Here is a 14305-nt window from a genome sequence, read left to right as displayed (position 1 = left end):
TAAGTTAACATTCTCTTAACGTTAGCCATTTTGGGACCAACTCTATAATTGTAAGTAATTAAATTATGAAAGTTAATGACATCTTAAAATTGAAAATTATAAATGCAAAGCTTGCAATCACACAGGATATCTTTGAATGTACAACATACTGATGAAAACATTAAATGGATTGCCATCTTTTGTTAATCCGTTATTCTCTACCTAATGAGAGTGAGAGATTATTAAAAGGAATTAAAAGGATAATCCATTATTCCGTACCAAGCATGACTCTGGACTCTGAATATCTAGGTTCATATCTTGGCCTCATCATTTAGAAGCTGTGTCATTTCAAGTAAGAATTTAATCCTCCTCTTCCAGAGTGTGCTCAGCTATAAAAGGAGGATGATATTGTCCCTCAGTGTTGTGATAAATAAGTAAGACAAAAAATGTGAGAATGCATTATAAATTTTAAAGCATTATGTAAATGTGAAAAATTAATAACATTTCATGTGATTGTAATATTTCTGTTTATAATTTTCACTTTGTGATATCACTAATTTTCATAATTTAATTACTTAAAATTACAGAGTTGGCCCAAAATAGCTAAAGTCATACATTTTCTTCAGTGTACTTCACAGATGACCTTTAATTGTGCCATGCTATTGGCTACTTCCTCCTTGAAATGGTCTTCAGGGAGCTTTTATAAAACTGCTCAGTCGTGCTCTTCTCACATGTCAGTGACCATTACTCTTCTGATTTCTTCTGAAACCCAAAGTCCTTTACCTTTAATTCTGTTTTACACATTTCATCTTTAAAAATGATGGTACTTCAACGGAACCATCAAAGAGATAATTGTCAATATATATTAAGATCTGAGCCCTCCCTCTGAGTATAATCCTCTATGTCCATTGCCACTCCTGACACATCCTCTTGGGTATTTACAAATACTATGGCTCAATAAATTCACTGTTTCCCTCTCCCTCGGGAAAAGTATCTGTATTGGATTGTATTGGTCACCTATATCAGATCCCTAGGAATTTTGTATGCTGCAATTTTACTGAATTCGTTTATTAGTTCCTACAGTTTTTTGGTGGAGTCTTTAGAACTTTCTATATACAATATCACATCACCTGAAAATAGGGTTTTACATCTTCCTTTCTGATTTTGATTCTTTTTTTTTTGGCCTAATTTCTCTGGCTGGGACTTCCAATACTGTATTGAATAAAAGTAGCTTGAGTGGGCATTTTTTCTTGTTTCTGATCTTAGAGGAAAAACTTTCAGCTTTTCGCCATTAACTATGATGTCAGCTCTGGGATTGTCATATGTCGCTTTTATTATGTTAAGGTTGAGTCCCTCTATACCTACCCTGCTGAGAGTTTTATCATAAATTGTTGTTGAATTTTGTCAAATGCTTTTTTGAAATCTATTGAGATGACTGTATGATTTTTATCCTTCGTTTTTTTTATGTTGTGTATCACATTGATTGATTTGTGAATGTTGAATCAGCCTTTTGTCCCTGGAATAAATCCCACTTGGTCATGATGTATGATCCCTTTAATGTGTTGTTGGATTTAGTATGCTAATATTTTGTTGACAATTTTGCATCATTGTTCATGAGGGATATTGACTTGCAATTTTTTTTCTATGGTGTCCTTGTCTGGTTTTGCTATCAGGGTAAAGCTGGCCTCATAAAATGACATTCCCAGAGCCTGCCAGATCAAATCCTGAAATATGCTACAATACAAAAAATATGGAAGAAAGGTCTCAACTATATTACAAACAAGTGTCAGATCAGAAGTCACCTGCAAAGGAAAAGGTTGACCGGAACCTGTAATCTGTTCCTCCCTCCTAAATGAGCCTGTTCAGAGCAGAATTCTGGCAGACAGTAACTGCTGAAATGTCCTGTCTAGGATGTGCATGAGGGTCTTACAGGGTTGCTATATACTGATTACAGATCTAGTAATGATTATAGCAGGATGCATAGGGCCTGATTAGAATGTAGTAAACATACAAAATAAAGATTGCTGTTGTACTAACGAATAAAAATTAATCCTAAAACCAGAGTTACAATGGTGGGGACACTATAAACTTAGAAACTCCCAAGCCTTCTTTGTGCTGACTTGTCCCACACAAGTTAGTGTCCCACATTCCAAAAAAAAAAAAAAAACAACTATTCCACTGTAGAAAGGGAGACTCAGGAAGCTGCCTGACTGGATTGGGGCCTCATAGGTATTGCATATGTTGTTGCTCCTGTTTTGTACTTCCACCATTGTGAATAAATTTTGTGCTGTTTAAAAATTGTGTTTCAAGGATTGCTGGGAAGATGTCAGTGTAGGACAACTCTGAACTCACTTTCTCCCATGGACACAATAAATTTACAAACTACTCTTGGAGCAATTACTCCTGAGAGAGAACTGAAAACTGGATAAAAAGAACCCCAGAACAAGAGACATTGCTGACTGAGATGTTTGAGGCAGAAATTCCTTTCTTGAGAAGAAAAAGGCACTTTCTACCAGTGACACTTCATGGCTGCCCAGGAACCATGAAGGTACAAAGCTTTTCCTGGAGGAGTGGGGGATCTAAGCAGGGGATCTTTACCACATTAAGCATTTTTTGGATTCAGCATGAAAAAGACAAGTGTAATAATAACTGGCTTTGCAGGCTATTAACAACAATGAGGACACCTCCAGAAAAGCTATTAGACATAAGGGATAAAAAAGCCTGCTCTTAAAGGGCCCAGGCATAAATTTACCCATTTCAGAAACCAACCTAAAATCACCAGAAAGAAAGGTGCACAGTCCTTTGGTGAAAATAGACTCACTTGATAGGCTCTGGGCACATCTCAGTGAGAGGTGAGACCTCCCTAGGCTGGGACGACCTCCCAAGGGACTGAGACATTGGCAGCAGCCATTACTGTGACCCAACACAGGCTTGCTGACTGACATGCTGGCGAACACCACTGGAGTTCTTCCCCTGGACTGTTAGCACAGGGGTCTGCACCACCCACTAGAGTACTGATTTAATCCAGTTCAGCCAGAGCAGGCAGCCTTCCCTAGGGGCTGGTCCCACCCAACAGCAAACCTTGAGAAACTTATGAGCATACATCGGTGGGGTGCCTTGTACCTCTGCAGTGGGGTGAGGAGGTCCACCTCTGCAGGGCAAGGTGTGTACAAGGGGAAGGCCTACATAGATGGAGTGTGTGGTGCCTCTGAGATAGGGCGAGTGGGTCTGCTTCAGTGAGTTGGGGTGTGCACACATGGCAGACCTGTGTTGATGAGTTGTATAGTCCTGCAGGAGGTGGGACTTGTCAGCTGCAGCACACTTGTGCTTCTCAAACAGCCACAAAGTGGGTTGGCCCCATTTTCCAAATCCTGAAATTATTGGGCAATCCCATGCCTGGGACCAGCCTGACACAGCTGCAATCCTGAGAAAGCTGACAACAGGCTTGCATGCTAGAGGCCTGCAGCACGTGTAAGGCCCTGAGCCTAGTAACCAGCCATCTTGGGGGCCTAATCCTTTAACAGAAAAACTGCAACAGGAATGTGCTATAAGACCTTGTAGCCAACTGTGTGGGGGCTAGCCACACCCAATAAAGTGACAGAAGGGATCATAGCAGCCACAGGCAGCTGAGTGTGCCACCAGACAGCCAGAAATACAGCCTAGCCTTTCAGGCACCTCCAACAAGAGCTACCCTGCCACAACGGAGGGACACAGACTGCCAACACAAGGGACACTTCTGGAACACTGGGAACTGGCAAGGAGAGGGAAGCACACTGCTGGGCCTCAGAAGGCAACTCTTACATAAGGGCCTTTCTCAAAGATTGGGAGATGCAGCTGATCAACCTAATACAAACATATAAGCAGAGAGAAAGAGGCAAAATGAGGAGACAAAGGAACATGTTCCAAATAAGGGAAAAGGACAAATCCTCAGAAAAAGAACTAAACAGAGACAAACTATCTACCTGATAAAGACTACAAACTAATAGTCATAAGGATGCTCACTGATCATGGAAGAAGAAATTGGATGAACTCAGTGATAAGTTCAAAAAGAATTGGAAAATATAAAAAAGAACCAATCAAAACTGAAGAATACAATAATGGAAATGAAAAATCCATGGAGGGGCTTGATGGCAGAGTAGAAGATCAGAAGACCAGATCAGTTAGCTGGATGAAAGACTAGAAGAAATCACTGATGATGAACACCTAAAAGGAAAAAGAGTTAAAAGGAGTGAGGACAGACTAAGGGACTTCTGGGATAACATCATATGCACTAATATCCATATTATAGATGTCTCAGAAGGAGAAGAGAGAGACAAAGTGGCAGAGAATCTATTTGAAGAAATAATAGCTGAAAATTTTCCTAACCTAACAAAGGAAACACACATCCAGGTACAGGAAGCACAGAGAGAACCAAACAATAAGAACCTAAAGAGGCCCACAGCAAGACACATTACAATTAAAATGTCAAGAATTAAAGATAAAGAGAGAATTCTAAAAGCTGCAAGAGAAAGGCAATAAGTTACATACAAAGGAAACCCCATAAACCTATCAGCTGACTTCTCAGCAGCAAGAAGGAAGGGGCACAATATATTTAAAGTGCTGGAAGGAAAAAACCTACAGCCAAGAAAGCCCTACCAGGCCAGATTGTCATTCAAAATGGAAGCAGAGAGAAAGAGTGTTCCAGACTAGAAAAAACTAAAGGAGTTTATCACCAAGAAACCAGCTCTACAAGAAATGCCAAGGGGACTTATTTTTTTGTTTGTTTTTTAAAGATTGGCACCTGAGCTAACAACTGTTGCCAATCTTCTTTTTTTTCACTTATTTTTCTCCCCAAATGTCCCCAGTACATAGTTGTATATTCTAGTTGTGAGTGCCTCTGATTGTGCTATGTGGAATGCCACCTCAGCATGCCCTGACGAGCAGTGCCATGTCTGCATCCAGGACCCAAACCAGCGAAACCATGGGCTGCTGAAGCGGAGTGTGCAAACTTAATCACTCAACCACGGAGCTGGCCTGTAAAGGGACTTATGTAAGTGGGAAAGAAAAGTCCTCAAATAGGGATAAGAAAATTATCCAAAAAAAAAATACAATATAATCATTGGTAAAGGCAAATATACAGTAAAAGTAGCAGATGACCCAACTATGAGCTAATATTAAGCTCAAAAGGCAAAAGTATCAAAATTATCTGTTTCCATGATAACAGAGTAACAGACACATGTGCAGAAAAAAAGGTTAGATATGGTATCCAAAACATAAAACATGAGAGATGGGGGTAAAAAGGTAGAGCTTTAAGCAAGAGGTCAAGCTTAAGAGACCATCAACTTAACATAGAGTGCTATATACATGGGTTATTATATATCAACCTCATGGTAATCACTAACTAGAAACCTACAATAAATACACAAAACATTATGAGAACAGAACTCAAACATAATACTAAAGAAAGCAATCAAACCACAAAGAAAGAGAGCAAGAGAAGAAGAAAGAAACAGAGAAGAACTACTAAAATACTCAGAAAAAAGGGAACAAAATATCAATAAGTACATGTTTATCAATGGCTACTTTTAATGTCAATCAGCTAAATGCTCCAATCAAAACACATAGGTTGACCAACCAGATAAAAAAGAAGACACACATATAAACTAATACAGGAGATTAATAAAGCAATTTATAGACAAAAAAGGAGGAATAGATAGAAAACAATAATGGTAGCGGACTTTAACACTCCACTTACACCAATGGATAGATCATCCAAACAGATCAATAAGGAAAAATGGCATTCAATGACACATTAGATCAGATGGACTTAGTAGATATATACAGAACATTCCATCCAAAAACCTAAGAATATGCTTTATGTTCAAATGCACTTGGCACAGTCTTCAAGATAGATCACATATTAGGCCACAAAATAAATCTCAGTAAATTTAAGAAGATTGAAATAATATCAAGCATCTTTTCTGAACACAACAACATGAACCTAGAAATCAACTACAGGAAGAAAATCAGAAAAGTCACAAATATGTGGAGATTAAACAAAATGCTACTGAACCATGATTGGGTTAATGAAGAAATCAAAGAAGAAATAAAAAAATACCCAGAGACAAACAAAAATAAAAATACAACATGTCAAAATATGTGGGATACAGCAAAAGTTGTTCTAAGAAAGAAGTTTATAGCAATACAGGTCTACCACAACAAACAAGAAAAATCTCAAACTATCTAACACTGCACCTAAAGGAACTGGAAAGAGGAACAAAGCACAAAATCAGCAGAAGGAAATAATAAAAATCAGAGCAGAATTAAGTGAAATAGAGACTAAAATAACAATAGAAAAATCAATGAAACTAAGAGCTGATTCTTTGAAAACATAAACATAATGGACAAACTTTTAGCTAGACTCACAAAGAAAAAGAGAGAAGACTCAAATAAATAAAATCAGGAGTGAAAGAGGAGAAATTACAAAGGACAGCTCAGAAATACAAAAGGTTAAAAGAGAATAGTAGGAAAAGCTATATGCCAACAAATTGGATTGTCTAGAATAAATGGATAAATTCTTAGAATCATACAACCTTCAAAAACTGAAACAGGAAGAAATAGAGAATTTTAATAGACCAATAACCAGTAAGGAAATTGAAACAGTAATCAAAAAACAACCGAAAAAGTAAAACTCCAGGGCCAGACTACTTCCCTGGTCAATTCTGCCAAACTTTCAAAGAAGACTTAATACCTACCCCTCAAACTCTTCCAAAAAATTGAAGAGGAGGGGAAGCTTCCTAACTCATTCTACAAGGCCAACATTACCCTGATACCAAAACCAGACAAGGACAACATGAAGAAAGAAAATTACGGGCCAATATCACTGATGAACATCGATGCAAATATCCTCAACAAAATACTAGTGAGACAAATACAATACACTAAAAAGATCGTACACCATGATCAAGTGGGATTTACTCCAGGTATGCAGAGGTGGTTCAACATCCACAAATCAATCAACATGAGACACCATAATAACAAACTGAAGAATAAAAATCACATGATCACCTCAACAGAAGCAAAGAAAGCATTTGACAGGAAATAGAATCAATTTATGATGAAAACTCTGAATAGTATGGGTATAGAAGAAAAGTACTTCAACATAATAAAAGCCATATGTGATAAAACCCACAGCCAACATCATACCAAACAGAGAAAAACTGAAAGCAATCCCTGTAAGAATAGGAGCCAAACAAGGATGCTCACTTTTGCAACTCTTATTTGACATAGTATTGGAAGTCCTAGCCAGATTAATCAGGCAAGAAAAAGAAATGAAAGGAATCCATTGGAAGGAATCCACTAATCCAAGGAAATAGTGAGATTGTCACTATTTGCAGATGACATAATTTTATATGTAGAAAACCCTAAAGAATCCACCAAAAAACTTAGAAATAATAAATGAATATAATAAAGTTGCAGAATACAAAATCAACATACAGAAATCAGTTGCATTTCTATACAACATCAACAAAGTTTCAGAAAGAGAAATCAAGAATACAATCCCATTTACAATGTATCAAAAAGAATAAAGCAGTGAGGAATAAATTTAACCAGAGAGGTGAAAGATCTGTACACTGAAAACTATGGAACATTGTTGAAAGAAATTTAAGACAACATAAATAAATGGAAAGATACTTCGTGCTCTTGGATTAGAAGAATTAACGTAGTTAAAATGTCCATACTTCCTAAAGCAATCTACAGATTAAATGCAATCCCTATCAAAGTTCCAATGACACTTTTCACTGAAATAGAACAAAGAATCCTGAAATTTATGTGGAACAACAAAAGACCCCGAATAGCCCAAGGAATTCTGAGAAAAAAGAACAAAACTGGAAGTATCATACTCCCTGATTTCAAAGCATACTATAAAGCTACAGTAATCAAAACAACATGATACTGACACAAAAACAGACACAAAGATCAGTGAAACAGAATGGAGACCCCAGAAATAAACCCACACATCTAAGGACAGCTCATTTTCAACAAGGGAGCCAAGAACACACAATGGAGAAAGGAAAATCTCTTCAATAGACAGTGTTGGGAAATCTGGACAGCCACATGCAGAAGAATGAAATCAGACTGTTACCTTACATCATACACAAAAATTAACTCAAAATAGATTAAAGACTTGAACATAAGACCTGAAACCATAAAACTTCTAGAAGAAAACATGGGCAGTACTCTCCTTGACATCGGTCTTAGCAGCATATTTTCAAGCACCATGTCTGAATGGTAAAGGAAACAATAGAACAAATAAACAAATGGGGCTACATCAAACTAAACAGCTTCTGCACAGCAAAGGAAACCATCAACAAAAGAGAAAGACAACGTAACAATTGGGAGAAGATATTTGCAGACCAGATGTCTGATAAAGTGTTAATATCCACAAAATATAAGGAACTCATACACCTCAATGACAAGAATACTAACAACCAAATTAAAAACTGGACAAAAGATCTGAACAGACATTTTCCCAAAGTAGATGATCTGATAGCCAACAGGCACATGAAAAGATGTTCAACATCACTAATTATTAGAGAAATGCAAGTCAAAACTACAATGAGATATCGCCTCACACCCATCAGAATGACGATAATTAACAAGACAAGAAATAACAAGTGTTGGAGAGGATGTGGGCAAAAGGCAACTCTTGTTCACTGCTGGTGGAAGTGCAAACTGGTACAGCCACTATAGAAATAGTATGGGAATTCCTCAAAAAATTAAGAATAGAACTACTATGTGATCCCTCTGTTCCATTGCTAGGTGTTTATCCAAAGAACATGAAAACAGGAATGCATAAAGATATATACACTTCCATGTTCCTTGCAGCATTATTCACAATATCTAAGACTTGGAAGCAACCTAGGTGCCCATCAAAGGATGAGTAGATAAAGATGATGTGCTATATATACACTATGGAATACTACTCAGACATAAAAAAGATAAAATCTTGCCATTTGTGCCCAAATGGATGGACCTTGAGGGTCTTATGCTAAGGGAACTAAGTCTGAGGGAGAAGGTCAAATACCATATGATTTCACTCATAAATAGAGGAGAAAACAACAACAAAAAATATAGAGACAGAGATCGGATTGGTGCTTACCAGTAGGGAAGAGGGGAGAGAAGAGGGTGAAAGGGGACATCAGGCACATGTTTATGGTGATGGACTGTAATTAGTCTTTGGGTGGTGAACATGATGTAATTTACAAAGAAATCAAAATACAATGATGTACATCTGAAATTTACATAACGTGATAAACTAATGTTACCTCAATAAAAAAGTAAAAAAAAAAAATAATCCATTTTAAGTAATACTACCCCCCCCCCGAAAAAGGAATTGTGTTTCATGTGAGTCTGACTGACATTTGGGGTCTCTGATGATCACTCATCACCTGAGCCAATAGTGTATACTCTGTGCTCCTCAAAGGACACAAGGACTGTGTTGGGATCAGAACTGCCCACCCCAAACTGTATCTCTTTGCTTTGATTTATTTTTCAGAACAAGTGACCCTGCAAGAAACTTAGACCTTCCCTCTAACTGCCCAATAGAATTTAAGATAAAAGCCCTATTCCAGGAATATCATAAAATAACCTTGTCTATAGAGAGCCCAACAAATACTTGTTTAACAAACATTTGCATTTACACTTCCATGTAAATTGCCTTCTTCCCCTTGGAAGCCCCACACCACTACCCTCAACATCTTCCTTTGTCTCTACCTGAAGATGGTGTTTAAGGCAGCAGCTTCAGCCATTCTGGCTGAGTTACTCAGTTTTTCTGGGTTTCTCCCACATACACATGTTATTAAACTTTGCTTTTCTCCTGTTTTTCTGTCTCATGTCAATTTAATTCTTACACAAGCCAGAAGGACCTAGAGGGTAGAGGAATGGTCTTCCTCTCCTATAGCTGGAAGAATCCATGAATTGTTCTAGGGCATAATGACAGTCCTGAACTCCACATGCTCAACACAGATGGGACAAAAGAATTTAGCCAACCTTGGGTAAAATCACTGCAGCCTTTCCACAGCTGCTGATGAGAATTGAAAAGGAAGCAGTCCAAATAATTTTTAGGGCTGTTGACACAACTCTGTAGTCTGTTACAGACAAAGCATGGCGAGCTTGAGAAGGTAGAGTTCTTAGATCCCATTTGAAAATGTTACAACACAATACCGAACTTGGGTTTGGTCTCTTGTTCAATTTTTTTTTATTTTGTCTTGGGGCTCAGAGATCTTTATTATCTGTAATTTATGTCCAAGGAATGTAACTATTCAAGTGCCATTCAATGTTTACTTAAAGGAAATAAATATGTTTGGTGGCAGCATTTTGTGTGTCCTGAAGAGCAAACAGCCAATTGCTCAGTCAGAACAATAGTCTCTGTAGTGTTGACGCAAATCACAGATAATCATTTCATTGCAAAAGAAAAGAAAAGAGTTTTATTTGAGCCAAACTGAGGACTATATCCTGGGAGTCTCAGGGGAAGAACAGGGCCTGGAGAAGAGTGATTTTTAGCACAGATATATACCTTTTCAAAACAAAGATACATACACCAAGCATGACAGGGGTACATTCCTGCAAGAGTTCAAGGAGAAGTTTCTTACAGATTAGCATGTACACAGCAGGTCAACATGACCCTGGTGTCCTGGGAAGGGAGACATATCTTCAAAGAGTGCTAACATAAGAGGGGAGGCATTAATTCTTATCTTGAAAAGGGTATAACTTTTTACTTTAGGGTAATGATTAAAGCAGATGTGAAGTACACATTTGACAGTCCAAAAGTCAGGCTTCCTTGGCTCAAATAAAATTCAGGTCACATCAGTTGAAACCATAATGGCTTCCCCATATACTTCAATGGATAGAAATTTTCTTATATCAATGGCTTCATGAAGCCTTGAGGTTTTCTGCACCAAAGAAAGTTCATTTAAGGGATTTTAAATTGACCGTTTGCATATAACTATCAAGGTGCTGTTCAGCAATAATGGAAAGTAGGAAATTTGTCACAACTGGGTGTAAAAAGTATTCCAAAACTGTTTTTATACTGGTATACAGTAAGCATTTCTATGGTGTCAAGTTATATGTTTTCCCAAGTGTTGATTACAAGTGTGAATACTTGGGTGCTATTAAGGATGTAGATAGAATCTTGAACACATGTATAATTTCTCCTAGCTGTCATTTCCACCTGTGTCTCTTCCAAGATCACTTGTCATGAGCATGACCAACTGAGGAGGTTCAAAGCCTCGGAGGATGTGGGTTAGTTGTCAGGACAGGAGACATATGATATATGAATATTTTTTGCATATGTGTCCACCCAGAGACACACATGTATTTACCTGTACTGTGCTATGTGTTGGGAAAACCTACCAAAGATCATAAATATTTCTATGATGAGGACATTGTCAAAGCTCTAACCTCCATCGAAAAATACACTGTTCATGACATTAAATATATACAAACACCAGGATTCATATCCCAAAATAAATATACACTGCAAACTGAGCTTTGATGGGGATCTCAGGGCTACAGTGTCAGATTCACTTTTTCTGGAATTATTACATAATTCAGAATTGAATGATAATTGTTTCATGAGGTTGTTGTTTATAATGTTTATGCATATAGACATTTTAAAAAATTAACATGCACATTATTCTTTAAATTTCCTCCAGATGAATCTGACCAAACTTCCACAAAACATGAGGTTTCCTGGGAATAAGGGGCTACTTCTTATATTGTTATCTGATGTCGCTGAATTCAAATTATATGGGGTGTTGCCAGATGTGAGATACAAAGGCCCTAACCAATAGACGCCTGAATAAAAGTATTTTATAAAATGGGAAAAAGAGAGAAATTTAAACATATTTTACCCTTTGAAACTTTTGCTACATTACTAGGCAAATGGTCTAGACTATAAAATAGAACTTGGATCATGTACTATTCAGATATGATAATGTCCTCAAAAGTCACTTTTAACAAAGAAAAAGGGGACTAGCAAATTTAAAGTAACCAACTTCTATACCACACATTGATGCTTCTATGGCTATGTACCAACTTATACATAAGCACTATCAGCAAATGGCTACCATTGTCACTGGCAGCATTGCATCACTCCCTTCACCCAGTGATCCTGTGTACAGCCTTCTATGAAATGAATGCTGCATCATATGGCTGCCGTGGTGGTGAGGTCACAGTTGGGACTAACTCCAGAATGGCTTTATCAGGATCAATGTCAGCAACCTTTTCTTTGAGCTTAAAGTCTGTCTTTCCCTCAGTTTCCCCACCTACTTCTGTGAAAAACAGCTGATATAGTCAATCTGTGGACTTTGACGAGTCATGATCAAAATGGTGGAATAAGTGATATCCCTCCAGCAATTGCTAGAAAATGCTAAAATGTTAATATTTCTTACAGTGTTTCAGTATTTTATGCTCTTATTTGGTTGTGCCTTGATGGTATGTACTTAAATGTCTTTTTGCAAGTAAAATGGAATGAAATCCCCAAACTGGGTTGCTAATAAGAAAATTCTCTAGAGTTTTTAAAAATGATAAATATAATGTGGATGCTCTAGAAGCATTGAATCAGCATCTCCGGAGGTTTCAATGAATCCATGAACGTAGATTTCAAACATTAATTTTCATAGGAGAAGGAGGTCAGAAAATTCCCTTGAGTTGTCAGGGGAAATTTTGGATGACACATAGAGGACACAAATATCTTAAGGGCTCTGGTATTCAAAGTCCTTCCATTAAACTGTATTCCTCGCCCAGTTATCTGGAGTCATAACTTTCCCAAAGAATCTTCTTCATTGCTCCCTTCACATCCTTGTTCCGCAGAGTATATATGAAGGGGTTGATCATGGGAGTAACGATGGTGTAGAAGAGAGCTATGAACTTGCCCTGATCCTGAGAGTAGTTGTTGCTGGGCTGGAGATAAGCATAGATGGCTGTGCCATAGAACAGGGTGACAACTATGAGGTGAGATCCACATGTCCCAAATGCTTTTCTCTGCCCCGCTGAAGACTTTATTGTTAAGATGGCCCTGACAATCCCACCATAGGACAACATGATTAATGAAGCAGGTATGAGAAGCATGAAGACACTGGCAAAAAACATCTCAGACTGAATCATACTGATGTCAATGCAGGCAAGCTTGAGAAATGCAGGGATCTCACAGAAAAAGTGATCTAATTTATTTCTCCCACAAATTGGTAAAAGGAAAGTGAGGACTGTCTGCAATAAGGAGTTGGCAAAACCAATGAACCATGAAGCAGAAGCCATCAGGGCACAGAGACGGGGGTGCATGATTACTGTATAATGAAGGGGCCTGCAAACAGCTACATAACGGTCAAATGCCATAACTCCTAAGAGAATACATTCAGTGCATCCCAAGCCTAGAGAGATGTACAGCTGAACTACACAACCAGCAAAGGAGATAGTTTTGTCTGCTCCACTGAGGTTAACCAGGAGCTGGGGAACAACGCTAGTAGTGTAACACAGGTCCAGAAAGCTGAGGTTGGAGAGGAAAAAGTACATAGGAGTGTGAAGATGTGGGTCCAGGTGGGACAATGCGATGATGGTTGTGTTTCCCAGCAAAGTGAAGATATAGAAGATCAAAACAACCACAAAGAGGACCAGCTCCAGTTGAGGCCTGTCAGAGAAACTCAGAAGGAGAAACCCAGTGAAGGAACTTCCATTTTTCTGTTCCATCCTTGTTAGCACTCCTGTCAAGACTAAGCATTTAGAAACTTTTAGATGTCTTCAAAAAGAAATTGGGGGCGTTGAGGTAAATCTATTGTGTTAAAAGACATAGCCATAGGATTTTATATGTAACTGTTTTCATAAATGATGTACTCATTGAGGTGGACATATCTTATACCAATGTAGTTCCACATTAGCACTAAAAGTTATATCATTGATAGTTAATATAAGAAAAATCAAATTATGGACCTTGTGTTTGCGCTATTCATGCGTTTGAAAGGGATGTTTCAGATTGAGTGTATTAGGATCTAAAGTACATCAGAACATGTGTACATTAGAGAAAAGGACAATGAGGGAAATACTAGGGCACAATCGGAAAGAATAAGAAGAGAAGCAGATAAAGGCAGAGGGGATATTTTAAGTATGTCTCAAAATCCTACACGACTGAATTGTACATACCCCACATGCAATAGAATATAATGCAAAATAATCTCCAAAATACATTCAGATATTGGAATTTATGATCTAGATTAAATTACATTCAAATATCACTAATACTGCTGACTCTGCATATTTTGGCAATTTTGCCTCTGTACTCTAACCTGTA

At 37.8% G+C, this 14305-nt stretch overlaps 1 protein-coding gene across 1 annotated transcript; it reads right to left on the bottom strand.

The window, feature by feature from the left end:
• Positions 1–12768: 12768 nt before the first annotated feature.
• Positions 12769–13707, bottom strand: LOC106823459 (putative olfactory receptor 2B8). The gene has a single exon (XM_070516798.1). It carries the CDS (start codon positions 13705–13707, stop codon positions 12769–12771), a length of 939 nt encoding a protein of 312 aa, XP_070372899.1.
• Between the last annotated feature and the right edge of the window lie 598 nt (positions 13708–14305).

The sequence above is a fragment of the Equus asinus genome, chromosome 8 (assembly GCF_041296235.1).
Source record: "Equus asinus isolate D_3611 breed Donkey chromosome 8, EquAss-T2T_v2, whole genome shotgun sequence".
Classification (NCBI taxonomy): domain Eukaryota; kingdom Metazoa; phylum Chordata; class Mammalia; order Perissodactyla; family Equidae; genus Equus; species Equus asinus.
Note: the sequence above shows the minus strand (reverse complement) of the source record. Positions and strands in the feature narration are given on the sequence as shown.